We start from the raw sequence: 17341 nt of genomic DNA, 5'->3' as shown, positions 1-17341 counted from the left end.
TCGTTAAGTATGTTGGGAGCTTGAAATTGATCACAGTGGGAGGATTTACACCACTGGAATGGAATCGGCAAATGCTACACATCCTGGTTTTCTTTGTTTCCTTTCGTTTTTGAGAACTGGTTGTTACTTTATTTATTATACAGGCTTTTAAAAAATAAATAAATAAATACATAAATTTAGTTTTGGCTGCATTGGGTCTTCGTTGCTGCACACGGGTTTTCTCTAGTTGCGGCGAGCGGGGACTACTCTTCATGGTGGTGCACGGGCTTCTCACTGTGGTGGCTTCTCTTGTTGCGGAGCACGGGCGCTAGGTGCACGGGCTTCAGTAGTTGTGGCACATGGGCTCAGTGGTTGTGGCTCACGGGCTCTAAAGCGCAGGCTCAGTAGTTGTGGCACACGGGCTCAGTAGTTGTGGCGCACAGGCTCTAGAGCACAGGCTCAGGAGTTGTGGCGCACAGGCTTGGCTGCTCCGCGGCATGTGGGATCTTCCCGGATCAGGGCTCGAACCCGTGTCCCCTGCATTGGCAGGCGGATTCTTAACCGCTGCACCACCAGGGAAGCCCTAGTATACAGTTTTTAAACGTTACTTTCCATTTACAGTTATTCCAAAGTAGGGGCTCTATTCCCTGAGTTGTACATACATCCGTGAGCCTGTCTCAGACCCAGTGGTTTGTACCTCCCCCTGCCCCCGCCCCCGATGTTGCCCCTTCCTCCACTGGTAACCACTAGTTTGAAGCGCTGGTTGTTAAATATTTACCAGAACACCCCTGGATGTTTTCCTGTCCTTCTCATCCAGACATAGTTTTGATTCTTCTCACCACCCCCTCATGACGATCCATCTTGTTTTATCCCCCAGTCTTGCATGTTTACATCTTCCTCTAAGTCCTTAAATAAAATATCCATGAATCCAGAGATGCACAGTACCTGACGATTCTTTTTAAACTGCATTTTTAGAGACAAGCATCAGGTCATCGTTGGAGATGAAAACCACCTCACGCTCATAATCAACGCGAGAAATGAAGGGGAAGGTGCCTACGAAGCCGAGCTCTTTGTGACAATTCCAGAAGAGGCTGATTATGTTGGGATTGAACGCAGCAACAAGGTAATGCCTGTAGGTGATCTGGAGGAGGAAAGAGCTCGGTGTATTTTTGAAGACAAATCCATGTTAAGTCACCTTAGCTGAGGATTCCTTCCTCGATAAAAGAAAACAAAATGGCACCTTATTTTGTTAAGCGGAATAACAGCGGCCCAGGAAGGAAGATGGTCTTAAGCAGTATTAATATCTTTCTTGGCCACGGTGCAAAGATAAACTGGCCCAAGACTGGGAGCTGAAACACGGAAGACAGCTGTCTGAAAGAAGCAGCTCATCAATGTGATCCATCCGCTACACTCCCCAGGCTAACTCCCACCCTCCCTGGCTGTTTTCTGGTCTTTGAGTTCCTTTATGCTTCAAGCAGGTCCCAGGAGGTCTGGTTTTCATTACTGCTTATGGAGGAAGGTCCGACCAATCCCAGCTGAGCACTGAAAACAGCCTAGACAGGCACTGGAAAGGAAACACGTTCATGTTTTCTTTTTTCTTGGTCCACCTTTTTGGGACCGGGACCAAGAAAAAGCCAGGTTTTTGTCATTTGCCAGTCCTGCAATGCCACTATTTGTTAAACTGACAGCAATGCTTTTTATAGATTTCCTTTCCTTATCACAATATGAATCTTCCCACTCAGAATATCCTCAGGTTCTGCTCTAAAACCATTATAAATACAGTGAAGGATAACAGAGAGAGTCCCTTGGTTTCAGAGGTACACAGACTCACAATTAAGGGCAGAGACCAAGTTTCACACGTTTATAGTCATCCCTGCACTGCACGTAGAAGTCGGCATGATGAGTGTTATTTAAATTCTTGCTGATGGATATGTTCATTTAACTGAAGTTTATTAAAGTTCTGCTACTTTCCAAAAACTGCATCCTCTTGGAAACGTGCACATTCTAATGATCAAATAATTTAACGAAAAAGAATTCCTCTAAAGGAATGCTAACAACGGTTGTGATGTCACTATTTGAAAGGCATTTACAAACGTGGGGAATACAAAATTCTCTGTGCACACCGCTAGTCTCATGACTTATGTTTTGACTGAATTATCTTCTCAGTGAAAAAATAACCCAGAGGAGCAATAATCAAGTATCTTTGACAGTTGTAAAATCATCACGAGTTTCTGTTGAAGAAATTTGTAGGAACATATCACTTAAGAATAATTACATGCAAATAATACATAAACAAACAAACAATGAAGCTCAAGTATGTTATTTTAAAAAATGTTCCAGGGCTCTTCCTATATTTTTATTTCAACTCCTTTTCTGTCACTGCACCCCTGACTTTGTTAAACAAAGCATCTATTCAAAATATTCTTCTTTTAGCAAAACATCTAGTTTACTGTTCACTGTTGGGTGGAAAACACAGGAAACATTCATCATTTCTATCTTTGGCTTTAAACATTATAACAGACATTATCTATAATCTCCAATGAGTCTTTAACTGTTTTTCCTCCATCAGTTTCCCTTGGGCAGAATTTGGTTTGACATGACTAAGCCACATTCTAATTCCTTCTTTGTTGTTAAACAGTTTGAAGTTGTGTCTCTTTTTATTTATACTTGGTTCAAGTTCTCTTTTTTTTCTTTAAAAATTTTCTCTCAAGGGGAAAAGTATGAGGGATTATCTGATTGCCAGTTTTGTTGTTCTTTGCCTAAAAACATTCATCTTTTCGAAAATGTAGAAGCTGATCATCTCTTTCTCTGGAGACCTTAACGGAGCCAGCCTTTACAATTCTTTTCGGTGACCTTCTAAATTTTTCTAGGAATAAAGGCCCATGTGCTCTATCTTTTTATTATTATTGTTATAAACTATATGTAACATAAAATGTACCATTTTAACCCTTTTGAGGTGTACAGTTCAGTGCCACGAAGTATAATCACATTGTCGTGTAACCATCACTACCGTCCATCTCCAGAACACTTTCATCACCCCAGACTGAAACCCTGTACCCATGAAACACCAACTCCCTCTTGCCCCCTTTCCCCACCTCTGGTACCCAGTGTTCCACATTCTGTCACTATGAATGTGTCTATTCAAGGGACCTCATACATGCTCCACTCCTCTGTCTCAAACTACCTCACATGCAGTACGTCCGGAACTAGACGTCATCTTCCCACACTCCTCCTCCCTCTAGTCCATCTCAGAGAATCGTGCCAGTCTCCACCCAGTTTCTAAAGCCTAAGTCAGTCCTACACCTGTCCAACCCTATCCTCTCTCCATCTCACTGCCACGGTCACTGCCTTCCTCCAGGCTGGCACAATCTTCTTCCAAGATGGCTACACCAGTCTCCTAACTCATCTCCCCATCTCCCAGCCTCCAGCCCCTTCCCTGCATGGGAAGCTCTCTTTCTTTCTTTCTTTTTCTGGCTGTGTTGGGTCTTCGTTGCTGGGCTTTCTCTAGTTGCGGTGAGCAGGGGCTACTCTTCGTTGTGGTGCACGGGATTCTCGTTGCAGTGGCTTCTCTTGTTGCGGGGCACGGGTTCTAGGTGCGTGGGCTTCAGTAGTTGTGGCACACGAGCTCAGTAGTTGTGGCACACGAGCACAGTAGTTGTGGCTCACGGGCTTAGTTGCTCCACTGCATGTGGGATCTTCCGGACCAGGGATCAAATCTGTGTCCCCTGCATTGGCAGGCGGATTCTTAACCACTGCACTACCAGGGAAGCCCTGGGAAGCCCTCTTTCTAAAATGCAAATCTGACCCTGTCACTCTCTGGCTGAAAACCCTCACTAGCTTCCCATTGCTTATAGGATAAAGTCCTACAAAGCCCTGAGATGACTTATGAGGCCCTTAATTACATCAACCCTGCTGACCTCCTCAGCTTCATCACGAGTCTTTGCTTCCTTCCTTTACCTCCCACCCTAGTCCTAGAGGGATGGAATTTCTTTTCTGTTTCTGTAATACCTATGCGCCCTCCCACCACAGAGAGCTCGCACCTGCTGTTTCCTCTGTAACTCTACTCTCTCATCCCCTTTCCCCAGCTTACTTCTTACTACTCACCCTTCAGGCCTCGGCCTAATAACGACTGAGGCTGCTGAAATTCACCAGGCAATTGCTATGAACTGGGCTCTGCTCTGTGCTCTTGCAAGTATTCAATTTACTTAGTCCTCATAACAGCCTGATAGAGAAACAGTAAGGCTATCATTTTCCCTGTTGTATAGATGAGGAGAAATTCAGAAACATGCCCAAAGGTACACAGCTATTACGTAGCAGAACCAAGATTGACACCTCAGCTGTCAGGTCCAGGCCCGTCTTCTTAACCACTGAGTTGCCAGGCCCCCTATGAGGTTATGTCACTTCCTCCAGGATGTCTTCTCTGATTGCTTACTTCTATGTGCCTGTCCTCCTCCATCACTGTGAATTTCTGCTCTCATGAAACTTAACAAACTGTACTAACTGTGTGTTTCCAGTGCTTGTTACAATTGCTTGTGATTCCTTATTACGATTCTTATAATAATAGGACATTTAAGGAGGACAAGGGTGTTTTTTTTTTTTTTTTTTTGATCAGTGCCTGGTAAGTGGCAGGTACACAGTAAATATTTTCAGTGAATGAATAATACTCTAAGAGCTATAAATGGAAGAGAACAAGATAGTCCCAGGAAGAGCTGAGGAAAATAATCTAGAAGTATCTACAAAAACAATCATTGTTTCTCCCACTCAGAGAGAGGAAATAAAGGTTAAAAAAAGAAAAAGGGTGGGGAATCTGGGGAGAGAAAAGATCTCTGATTGATGTGAAAAAGCTATTTCTAGAAAGCTGGGGAAAAATGTACATATGACTTTCAACCTTCAGATAAGATAAAAATATTTACTACAGAAACCAAATCCTTGAATTATATTCAAGGGACACGTGGGTATTTTGGAAAGCTGTTGCTGAGTTCTTTTTTTTTTTTTTTCCTGTTTTCAGGATTGAGTTAGTAATCCTAACACAAAACATCTCTGTACAATTAGAGTTAGTTATGGATCCTTCAGAACTTGAATACATGCTAAAGCTACCTTTGAGAAAGAAAAATATTATCAGCTTTTGGAAAATATGTTTCTTACCTCCTTAGGAGACTAACATGTCACTCGGGTTATTTGGAAAGAGCAGGTATTAAATGCTGCCTCTGAATATCAGAGATTTCATTTCTTTCTCATGAGTTAAAACACACCTTTCAATGGCTGATGGCAGGAAGAGGGCTTTATACTCAGCTGTGTGCTTGTCCATTTCATTTCAGGTTCCTCGTAGGAAAGGTTGGGAGCTACGTTTGCTGTGTATCTCCTGACACCGTCTACTGCTTTGTGCTGGATGTTTTTCTAGGCCCTGGAAGAGAACAGATACAAAAAACCCCCTGCTTGCTTAAGCTCTTTTTCTTAAAGCGTATGATTTACCCACAGAGCTCTTGACTTAGGTATCTGGGGTTCATTTGCCTTTTCTTTGTTTTGGTTTTGGCTCTTGGTTTTTCTCAACCATGTGGAAAGAATGGAAAGGAGGTGGATTCTGAAACTTATCCTTGAAAATTCACATGACTTCCTTAAATGAAATTTCGATAGAGCTGACCGACGGATAAGTGGTCCTCGTATTTGGAACCCTCTTCCATGGTCCTCTCATGGGGTCCTTTGTGAAAGTCCTCAGTTTGCAAGCTTATCTTTGGGAATGAGGCTGACAGGTAATATATCAGTAGCACTTAACAAGTTAGAGTGAAATAATGGATGAACATATGTAGCTATTACCACGGGCAAGAGCAGGGCCATAGGGACATTAGGTTTTGAAAGATGGAAAGGGGCTCAGGGTGGAGATCCAGATGTGGATTTCTAGCCTGAAGACACAAGGGAGAGCTGTGACCAGAGGACAGGAGTCCAAAGATAAACCTCCTTTACTTTCCCCTCCGTCGGGTGTAACTTTTTTTTTTTTTAATGCTACCACATAGAAATAACTTTTAATTCTCTCCACTCAGTTTATATATCCTTGCAGACTATTTTCTCTACCCACACATACACACCTCCATCTCTACATCTACATTTCATAGACTATCTTTCCAGATCAACACTCATAGATATAACACATCCTTTGTAATTCTGGCATAATATTCCACTGTAAAGATCCATTAATTTAAACACAGGAACATTTATAATAACACAAACATAGGCAATAACTCCTTTTCCACTAGATTTCACTGTTTTCCTTTCATTTGTTTTGCCCATAAACACAGGACAGAAGACTAGAAAGCAAAACACCACAATCTCAGTTTTTTCCACTAACCTGAAACCAGTGTTGAATCACAACCTTGTTCTTGCTAAAATAAACAGTAGTTTAAACACAAACACAGATGCTGCAATAAATATAACCCTTATTTTCCATTGTGTACTAAATTGCCATTATGGTACAAATAACAGGCTTTGGCAATGAACTCAAAAATGCAGTTTAAGATCCAGATCATCTCCTAAAATTATTCTTTGAACCTCAGAGAAATCTCCAAAATGAATGAACAATAACCTAAAAATTATTCCTGAGCTATGAGATGCTCAGGTGCCCAGTTAAACAAAGCAGTGTTCAAGAACTGGGGCCCAATAAGAAATACACTAACACCACCTCATGCAATCAGCAAAGCAATAGTCTCCCCAAATTTTCCCCTTAAAATTACATCATCCTCAAAAACTTCAAAAGAGAACTATCATATGATCCAGCAATGCCACTTCTGTGTATATATACAAAGGAAATAAAATCAGTATCTCAACTGATACCTGCACATCCATTTTCGTAGCAGCACTATTCACAATAGCCAAGAGGTGGAAACAACCCAAATGGCCATCGGTGGGTGAAGAGATGAACAATATACAGTACACACATACAATGGAATATTATTCAGCCTTAAGGAAGGAAATTCTGCCACATACTACAACATGGATGACCCTTAAGGACATCAGGCTAAGTAAAATAAGCCCGTCGGCTCTAACCTTGAGACCTTCTCCAGCACACAGTTCTAAGTGCCTCTTCAAACTTGAGTTTTTATACATTCTCATCAGAACAGGATATGGGGCAAGACGGGAGGTGAAAAGCAGTGGGTAAACATAAAAAAGTGTTCTCTTCCCATCTTAAGTATTTATAGGATTGAACTAAGATTGGGTGTGTAATCTCAAAATGGAACCATGGTATGGAGAAATTTGTGTCCAAAGCAATTCTCTTGCAAATGGTCATTGCGTTGTAGGATAATCTATAATATACATCTTGCTGTCATTTCATGTTTGCAAAAATTAATTTGTTTAGTTATGTTTAATTATCCATGATCTTCATGGCCCAAACTGAACATGAACAGTAGTGCAAATCATTTCAAAAATGTTCATATAAATAGTCTGCTAAGCATTTTCAGGGACTTCCCTGGCGGTCCAGCGGTTAAGACTCAGCGCTTCCACTGCAGGGGGTGCGGGTTCAGTCCCTGGTCAGGGAACTAAGATCCCACATGCCACGCGGCGCAGCCAAAAAAAAAAAGAAAAAAAATATGTGTGTGTGTGTGTGTATATATATATGTATATATTGGGCCATGAAAGATCATGCGATAATTAAACATACACTAAACAAATTAATTTTTGCAAACATGAAACTGACAAGCAAATGTGTTTACCCATACAACATGTTTCTTCTTAAAATTAAACTTTGGTCTTTTCTCACAAGCTTCTCTTCTGAGGTGATGGTCACACATGAACCCTTGGGCTCAGGCACTCACACAGGTGTTTGAAATCAAGAGAAGCTGCCTGGCCCACAGCATCGCTTTTGCGGCAGGATGTCGTTTATTCCGCCCCTGACTCCACACTGGTGTTCCTTCCCGTTGCAGGCACTGCGACCACTGAGCTGTGAGTACAAGATGGACAATGTCACCCGAATGGTGGTGTGTGACCTTGGGAACCCTATGGTGGCTGGAACAAACGTAAGAGAAAACCAGATGCACTTAACTGATTTCCGTCTAATTGAATTTTAAAGAGAACTAGTGGAGAGCCCCCCCCCGCCCCAGTTAGCACTCAACAATTTAGCACCTGGCAACTCAAACCAATTAGGCAGGAAATTCCCAGGGTGGTGGGATTCTGCATCACAACCCCACACTGAGTGGACAATCTGAGCTAAAATACACAAAATGATGAATACTTTCATATGCCTTTTTGTGTGTGTGTGTGTGGTACGCGGGCCTCTCACTGCTGTGGGCTCTCCTGTTGCGGAGCACAGGCTCCGGACGCGCGGGCTCAGCGGCCATGGCTCACGGGCCCAGCCGCTCCGCGGCATGTGGGATCTTCCCAGACCGGGGCACGAACCCGTGTCCCCTGCATCGGCAGGCGGACTCTCAACCACTGCGCCACCAGGGAAGCCCATATGCCTTTTCTTTTGACGTCAGTCTTACATGTCTTCAGTCTCAACAAATCTCTAAAAACTATTTTTTTTACTACAGATTTTTTTCTCGAGTATTTTTTCTTTGAATTTCACTACAAATGTTTTCTTTGAATCCAAGAAGAACTACGATGTAAAGGATTTAAGAAATAACAGAATTAAGAATTTTAGCAAAGATGATTAAACTTTTACTTTAGATATACCTCCCATGTGAATATCATTCACAGTGTTTTCCTGTTAAAATATTACCATAATCCAGGTTTGAAAACAGCTTTACCAGGTCTGTATTTTCCATACATCTTACTTGATAAAGAATAATGCAGAAAATTGTTTATAGCAAGAAAAAAGAAAGGATCAATCATGATCTGTAACAGGCTTATGAAAGAATAAGGAACCTTCTTTTTCTTTCTTTGTTTCCAGATTTAGGAACTTCCCATTCAGGATTACTTGTGGTCAATAAATTCATTTTATACCATTGCAGTTTAAGTATACACAGAGTAACTCCTTGTAATAAATATCATAGTAGAAATCATTATTTTATGGAGTCATAAATCAGGAAAAAAAACCTGAAATCTGAAAATACTACATAATTAAGTGTTACAAATTAAACATATGTATTCCTCTGTTTTAAATTAGATGCTTATGATTCATTGATAATGAAATGGCCTATTTGAAAAAACCTTCCTGGAAATGTGTAAGTGTGTAGGTTTGTATTAGAACAGCTTCCCAAAGCGTCTTCCAAAGAGTGTTAATCCTTTGAGGCAAGCCCTTAAAAGGGAGCCCTATAGTCACTGCTGAGAATCATATCCTCCCCTGGGACATTCAGGTGCCTGTTCCATTTTGAAGGTGCTGAGAAGTTCTGCAGTAAGGAAACCTTCTCGCCCAGTGTTTCTCATATTTATTTGAGCCTTTGAAACTGTCTATCCAGTAACACCTGTTCCCCGTTTATAATCTAGGATACTGTGCTAAAATAATATGTTTGCCTTTTTATATTCTAAATTGATTATCATTCCGTTCGTCCTGAGTATTTAAAAGATATGCCAAGCTGTAGTCTAGTAAACTCACTTCTTGGGTCAAAAAAGTAAATATTTAAAGGAAAGGTAAATGTTTATAACAGATTTTTATTAACTAACATGTATTGATTGCCCTCCGTGTTATAATTCCATCACTGGGTGTTTTGTGTGTGTTATCTCATTTAATTTTCACAACTACCAACAATCCTATGAGTCAGGTATTTCTCCTGTGTTATGGATGAGGAAACTGAGACCCAGAGAAATCAAATGAGTTACCCAAAGTCTCACATAATGAAGAACAGAAACCAGGATTCGAACCAGGCCTCAACAAAAAGCCCACGTTCTAGCAGGTCTGCAAAAATTGGATAAAAACTAATGAATAACAGATGAGATTTTTCAACAAAGCCATGAAAGATAGAATGGGATGTCTAAGCTGAGATATTAGAACATTTTTCTTTAGAATCCTTTTATCTAGAAGCTAATAAGTCCTTTGACTAGTTTTCAAGAAAAATTCAGCCACCCAATTTGATAGGAAAAAGTCTACCTAAGGCCAGACAGAAATGAACTGACACGGTGGTAATGGTGTTAGCGTCTGTAGGTGACCGGGCACTCATTCCTTTTTCAGTATTAAAAGTGTTATATCCAGACCAGAGGTCATCTAAGGTCATCAATAACTAAGGATAATCTTGGAACAAAAACTGGACACCAGTGTTGTTCAAAGTGGAGGGTAAAAATGGCAGTGTGGTCTTAGCCACAAATGTGAAAAGATGTCAATCCATTTTACCAGCAAATAATCTTTAGAAGTCAAGGAAGTAAATTGTTTGTATTCGTTTATCTCTGAGGTCTATAGTAGAAGAAACCTAATAGCTTTCTTATCTCACCCTTGAATGCCCTTAAACACATCAAATTTTATTGCATTCTGTTTTGTTATAAAATGCTTTGATTTATTTACTTCTTCATCTTGTACTTCTAAAAGAATACTCTTAATGGGTTGTAGTAAAATTCCAACTGTAAAAGTAGTCCTAACTATTAAAAAGCATCACAAATTGCCAGGGTTAATTATCCCGGTCCTGATATTTTTTAAAAAGTAGTTTTCAAGTGACTTTTTATTTTAACAAAGCATTCAAGGTTGTATTCAGAAGTTTACTTCTGATTTGTAAGTAGTAACATCATTTTCATATAATAGCTTTAGTAATGTAAAATATTTATATACCGCTAAGATTTGTAAAAATTCACAAAATCTCTCTAGTAGGATAATAATAATAAAAAAAAACAGTGGCTCAACAAAGGCTCTTTAGAATCAATGCCCAGAGATCTGGCTTTTGGTTCTAGCTAAGAACATATGCCTCTTATCAGTATGAAATTGTCACACCTTTAGGGTATCCTCATCTTGTGCTGAATAATAAAAGACCAACATTAAACAGGCCTCCCCACAATATAGTAAGCTCCCCATCACTGGAAGTGTGCAAACAAGGGCACACTCTTTTTCACCATTTTTAATTACACCCCTTCTATACGCCTGGTACTAAACTAGAGTCTGATAATATCGAGATGAAAATGTACAATCCCCATTCCATAAGAAACTTAAAATTTAGCAACATTATAGGTTGAGTCATGGGTGAGTAGCAAAGAAGGAGACAAAGAATAAAGAGAACATTTCTGCCTGACCTGGCCTGTGGGCTTGGAGGGTGTATTGCAGGAGGATCCCTTGTCCTGAGTTTTGATGCATGAGTAGGAGTTCTGCAAGTAGAAAAAGCAGGAAAAGACTTTAGAAGTTTCTAAAGAAGAGCGAAGAGCATGTGCAAAGCCCCAGAGGTCTGACAGAAAATTGCACATTTGGAATTATGAAGGAATTCATCCTGGCTGGGGCATAAGGATGTATAGGCTTAATAATTAGGCGCACCCTAATTATTATCCCAGTTTCTCCATTGATCAGCAGTGATACCTTGGGCAAGTCACACTGAGATGGGAGAATACCTGTTTGTAGGAATGTTTGGAGCAATGCAATGATATGGTATATGTAAAGCCACCAGGTATGGCTTGCAGCTCATTCGGTAAGGGCTGGTGAAATGATGATTTATGATAAAAATGATGGTTTATTATGAGTTCATATTATTACTGGTTCATAATAACACGAGTTTGATTGCTGGTTTGATTCTCATAGCGTAGTGGCTGTGAGTTCCAGGTTCTGGAGTTGGCTTGTAGCGATTTCAGTTCCAAATCTAGAGTTTATTTGCTCAGCACCTGGAGCAAGGCACTTAATCTCCCTAATCCTCAGATTGCTGCTGGACTGTCCGCGTTCACCATACACCTTGTAGCGTGGATGTTGTGATTACATGAGACATTGCACATAAGGCTTAGTACAGCGCATGAGAGCCTAAGTAATATAATTACATGTCTTAGCTATTATTTTTACCTCCTTATTTATATTATCATTGGATTCACTTTCCTCCAGGTTTTTAAAAAGCTGTTTTCAAACTATAAAAATATTAAGAACAGTTTTAAAACTTTGGAAGAGAAAGAAAGGTGGAAAAAATTATCCATACACTCACAACCTTAACTGCAGTGTATTATCCTGGTATATTTTCTTACAAGACACCCTCACTCCTGTACAGTAATTTTTCCACTGGTAGCCTTTTAAAACCATAGGTGAAACCATGGCACATACAACTTTGCAACCTTTTTTCTTTTTTGACCATAGTTACATTAGAATCATTTTCCACATGGCATAGGCTTCACAGATGTAACTTCAATGATGACCTAAATGTCCATCAAACAGAATCATCACAGTTTTCTAAATCACTCTCTTCTCGTATATTTAGGTTGTTTTTAATTTAGCACATAAAGAAGGTGGCAGGAAAAGAGTTGATAGGAGGATAAATGAAGAGAGGGAACCACAATGTGTAGGGACTCACATCGCCTGGACCCCAAAGTCTCAGCTACCCCAAGGTAGAAGCAGAAAAAGGGACAGCAGTCTAGGGTGGGGATTTGCAGGGATGACTTAAAAAGATTTCTGTGCTGTGTATCAGGTTCCTCCCATGTAATAAACTTAGTGTCTTGTGATTTTTTTTTTTTTTTTTAGTCTTCTCTGGGCCTCCGATTTGCAGTTCCACGACTTGAGAAAACAAACATAAGCATTAACTTCGATCTCCAAATCAGAAGGTTAGATCTTTACATGCCTGAAATACCATCAGCATTCAGTAGTAAAGAGAATCTATGGTGAAATGAATGCCCTCATCAAGCTCCTTCACCTTAAACTTTCTTCTGAAATTAGAACCCAGACGTTCACAGACCATTTTCCCTTCGTTTCTCAGTTATTAGTTATTTCAGTTTTTTTTTCATTTTCTTTTCTATTTGTGTGTGTGTGTGTGTGTGTGTGTGTGCGTTTGTGGCTTTTGAAGAAGAGATCCATTCTGCAGGCCAAGGTGTGACAGTAAAATTTTGTCCTGAGCACGCTCCCACCCCACCTGCTCCTCCGTCTTTCCTCTTTCTGATGCACATGGCTTTTCCCACCCCGCACCAGTACCCCTACCACATCCTGCCATTCTTTCTGTTGGGGGTCAGCTAATCCCTGAGAACATAATTTCTCCACAAAAAGCATAGATTTTGAGCTTGCGATCTTGAAATCTAACTTTTCAAGGATGAGTGAGTCTCTGATGGTTTAATTGTGAGCAGCAAGGCAGGACGCAGGTAAGATCATATATTCAGAAGGCAGGGCCTTCTCTGGCAACTCTAAGCCAAACCCTGAAGGGAGCTGCCCCTTTTGTCTAAGGCTGACTCTGCCCCACGATTCAAGCGGGACTTTACCTTGTCTCTGTCTATTCTGTTTGCTCCTTCATGGCTGAAAATAATATTTCATGAGTTAAAAGACCTACAGAGAGCAATGTGTCGTGAGGGCCAGGGGTTCCCAAGGGTGGACTTAAACCCTTCAGCCAGTAAGGGAATCAATGTAATGGCTCTAGACCTAGATGAAAAGAAAAGGATACTGAATGGAATATATCAGAGTTCATGAAAAATTCCTTTCAGATACATGTAAATGTGTGTCATAAGACATCCTGTAGGCTCTATATGTATACATATACATGCACACATATGTATTTGTGGGCTGCAGTTTTAAACGTGTGAAAAACACTAATATAGACAGCACATGCCCAGCGTGTTCAACCCTTATTCTAATATAACAATGTCTCTGAAGTCAGTACCTACAATTTGGTTCTCAAATACTGGTGTGCAAGAGGACTAATCTCTAAACTTACCTCCTGTCCTGCAAGAAGGAAAGTCATTAGAGCGTGATGACTTTTAGAGAAATTACTTTACACAGTGGATTACTTTCTAATAGCTACTTCAGTTAGAGGTTTACGAGTTTTTTTTAAAAAGTATATAATCCCGGACTTCCTTGGTGGCACAGTGGATAAGAATCCGCCTGCCAATGCAAGGGATGCAGGTGCCATCCCTGGTCCATGAAGATCCCACGTGCCGCAGAGCAACTGCGCCCGTGCACCACAACTCCTGAGCTGGCGCTCTGGAGCCCACGAGCCACAACTACTGAAGCCTGTGTGCCTAGAGCCCGTGCTCTGCAACAAGAGAAGCCACTGCAATGAGAAGCCCGCGCACCCCAACAAAGAGCAGCCCCCGCTCACCGCAACTAGAGAAAGCCCGTGGGCAGCAATGAAGACCCAACGCAGCCAAAAATAAATAAATAAAACTTTTAAAAACCTTATATATATATATAATCTCTATAAGAATGTAGTAGATTTTTAAAATCTGCAACCTGTGTCACAAACCATAACCCCTCAACTTTGTGACAGATTTCTAGGAAGGAAAGTTTTCTAACTTAGGTGTTCTTGTCTGACCTTAGTCAGTTCTTTTTCGAATTTAACTTAAATATTTTCTGCTGAATCTCAGAGATGTTAAAAATTTTACCCAACTTAGTGATGGGATACAGATGGAATGAATTCATCTATCATACCCCTTCATTTTACCAAAAGCTTATTAAATCATTTCTTTGTATCTATGTAAATGTATATTTTCCAAGAGGTTCAGGTAGTCCAAAATATTTTCATTTGGAAAATCTCCTGTTTATATTTCTAAGTTTTCAGAAAAGAAAAAGAGAAAAAGAAAAAGCACTCCATAGGGAAGGACCACCATCTCTCCAGACACTTCAGTAACCTGAAGTTTCTGTTTTTCACCATCATTGTCTGTAACACTGATCCTGCAGTAGCGTGAAGCTTTGCATCACTTCAGAAAAAGATACCTATCTCATAAAAGTTGCAGCCTTTAGACAGAAAGTCTGGTACAAGGATGCAAAGCAAATTCCTGATGTTTGCTTCTTACCCTTTATTGCAGTTTCGAATAACAGAATGGATGTAACTAGTAGCTGAATCAAGGAGCAAAGGACACTAAATCATGTTGTAAATGCCTCCCCCGAAACCATCCTGTATATCATCATTCAAATAATGAATTTAGAGAGGAAGTGCTGAATTTGATGGAAAATAGAAATGGTCGCATTTTAAACATCGCTCTTCATCTAAAATGGTCCATGATTATATTCCATCCTCAGACACTATAGAAACTCATGACTATTCTAACATTATCCTGAAAAATACAAAAATGCAAAAATGTAGAAAGAACTGGAGAGGCAACCGCAACATACTAAACATCAAATTCCCAAAACATAGAAGTTTTGAGAATACTTTTAATATTCAAATATAGTGGTGAGCATTTATCTGCATGCTTTGTTGGCGGGCTCCAAAGATGTACATAAGTGTTTAATGGATGGTTTGTATTCAGTTTAAATGTGCTTAAACCAAAAATAAATTAAACCAAATGCTCTCAAGTCTGAACTCAAGCTTTTGAGCACATTGACCACCGGTACCCACATTTAATATCCTTTTCCACAAATAGAACGCAGAAGAGAAAATTAATAAACTTAAAGTATTTTGTGTCACCAAATGTTTGCATTAACTGGTCTCTTCATGCCCCGGCTCTATGTGACATGTAAACATCTTCCTCCCTGCTTAGAGCTGGTCTCAGTTTGCGATTCCCATGTACAAACAGATCTTTGTGATCATCCTTGAAGCTGCTTCCTCAGTAATGGTGAAATGAACATTGTATTGTTTTGCTGACATTCCAGAGAAGGCAGAAAGCATAGAGGGAATGTTAGAAAATAGAAAATAGGAAACAATAAGGAGAAAGAAAATAGCATCGGAGTAATAAGTGAAAAACATGTTTATCCTTGGTACATGACATAAGCTATAGTCATGGAGAGGAAATTCATCATTTCTTGAGAAGAACTAGCACCCATAGTATAAATAGCTCAGCATCCAGGGCAGTGATGAATTGTTTGTTTGAATGGAGCAGTGGTATTAGTGAGGGAGGTTTCCTTCCAGGAAAGAGGTGAAAGATGCATCTAAGTTATATATCCAGCCTGGTGTCTTTTCTTACCAGGAGATTTTGCTGACACCATTGGTTGCAGTACCAAGTGCCCCGGCAAGCCTGTATGACAGAGGGCGATTTTAATGAGCCTTGGATTCTGCCACTGCTTTTGTGACTTTTCAGAACAGCCTCTATAAGCCTCGTATTAGACTCCTGTTCGAAGACAATTTTTTTTTTTTTTTTTTTTTTTGCGGTACGCGGGCCTCTCACTGTTGTGGCCTCTCCCGTTGCGGAGCACCGGCTCCGGACACGCAGGCTCAGCGGCCGTGGCTCACGGGCCCAGCCGCTCCGCGGCATGTGGGATCCTCCCGGACCGGGGCACGAACCCGTGTCCCCTGCATCGGCAGGCGGACTCTCAACCACCGCGCCACCAGGGAAGCCCCGAAGACAATTTTGATGCTTGACATCTATTTATATTTTCAGGATGTTGTCATGAAAATTGTACTATTTAAACCACTTGGAAGCAAAATGCAATAGAATTATAGGATAACTTAAATAAAACTTTTTTTCTATAATTCTAATTTCCACTGTTGCAAAGCAGTAGTGACCTAGAAACTAGAACAAGGTCTGGGTTAAAATGTGGAACAATTAGACTTGAGCTTCCAAACTAAAGAGTTCCCTGTAATGCACTTGGAACCATGAAGTCTGTAACGAGGGGAATTACTTAATGACTTCTTAGTAGTTAGTAAGTCAGGATCCTGCTTTTTAAAAAAAAAAAAAAAAAAAAACTTTTTAGTTGACTGATCCTCCCCAGATGTGATAATAATAAAGTGGCCTGGAAACTGGGGTTCAAACTTTGGCGAACAAGTCCCTCTAGGCTCATCACAAGCTTAGCAGTGATACCCCTTTGCAGGAAATGAGCCTGACATTTGCCTGTTTATGTCTTTTATGTGTGTTTGCCGTTTCAGTTGCCTTATCAGTATATACAATCGAACAGCACTTTTCAAAAGCATTGTGGGAACAATTCTGTCTCCTCCTGCTTTGAAAGCAGACCTTTATCATATCTTTTCCAGCTCCCACATTTGGAAAGCTTCAAAAGCTAGTCGGGACATGCCCCATTACCATCATCAGTGTGAGAGCTTGTCCATTGCATCTGCATGAGATTTGATGATGAGAAAAGAGGAGGCTTCCTCTTCTTAATGAGACCTGAATATAAACATGACCTGTTACTGGTGGTGTCATATCCCAGTCTGCTAAAAGCTGCCTTATCCTTTGGAATATTAGGGTGATTTCGATGACAGCCCAGTAAGACAATGCGTGCAAATGGCAGCTGCATCCAGAGCCCAGCTACTGGCCCAGCCTCTTGTCAAATGATGTTTTATTTTCCTTACAGCACTGGTTGCTGGCTTTTTTTAAAGTGAAATTTTATATCTAATTATATTCGAGAGAAAGAAACAGCAAACTTAAAAATAATTTTGCCACTGTTCAAAGAAATATTATTAAACATGCACCTTCT

General features: G+C 40.4%; 1 protein-coding gene across 2 annotated transcripts in view; it reads left to right on the top strand.

Annotated features, from left to right (window-relative positions):
* ITGA8 (integrin subunit alpha 8) overlaps nucleotides 1-17341 on the top strand; it is a 177718-nt gene that overhangs the window by 103856 nt on the left and 56521 nt on the right. For both annotated transcript variants that reach the window (XM_065871272.1, XM_065871271.1), the window contains 3 exons: nucleotides 955-1102; nucleotides 7893-7985; nucleotides 12533-12612. In XM_065871272.1, coding sequence (XP_065727344.1) covers nucleotides 955-1102; nucleotides 7893-7985; nucleotides 12533-12612 — 321 coding nt within the window. The remainder of the gene's footprint in view (nucleotides 1-954; nucleotides 1103-7892; nucleotides 7986-12532; nucleotides 12613-17341) is intronic.

Source organism: Phocoena phocoena, chromosome 2, assembly GCF_963924675.1.
Source record: "Phocoena phocoena chromosome 2, mPhoPho1.1, whole genome shotgun sequence".
Classification (NCBI taxonomy): domain Eukaryota; kingdom Metazoa; phylum Chordata; class Mammalia; order Artiodactyla; family Phocoenidae; genus Phocoena; species Phocoena phocoena.
The sequence above is the reverse complement of the archived record's forward strand: the minus strand, read 5'-3'. Positions and strand labels throughout refer to the sequence as shown.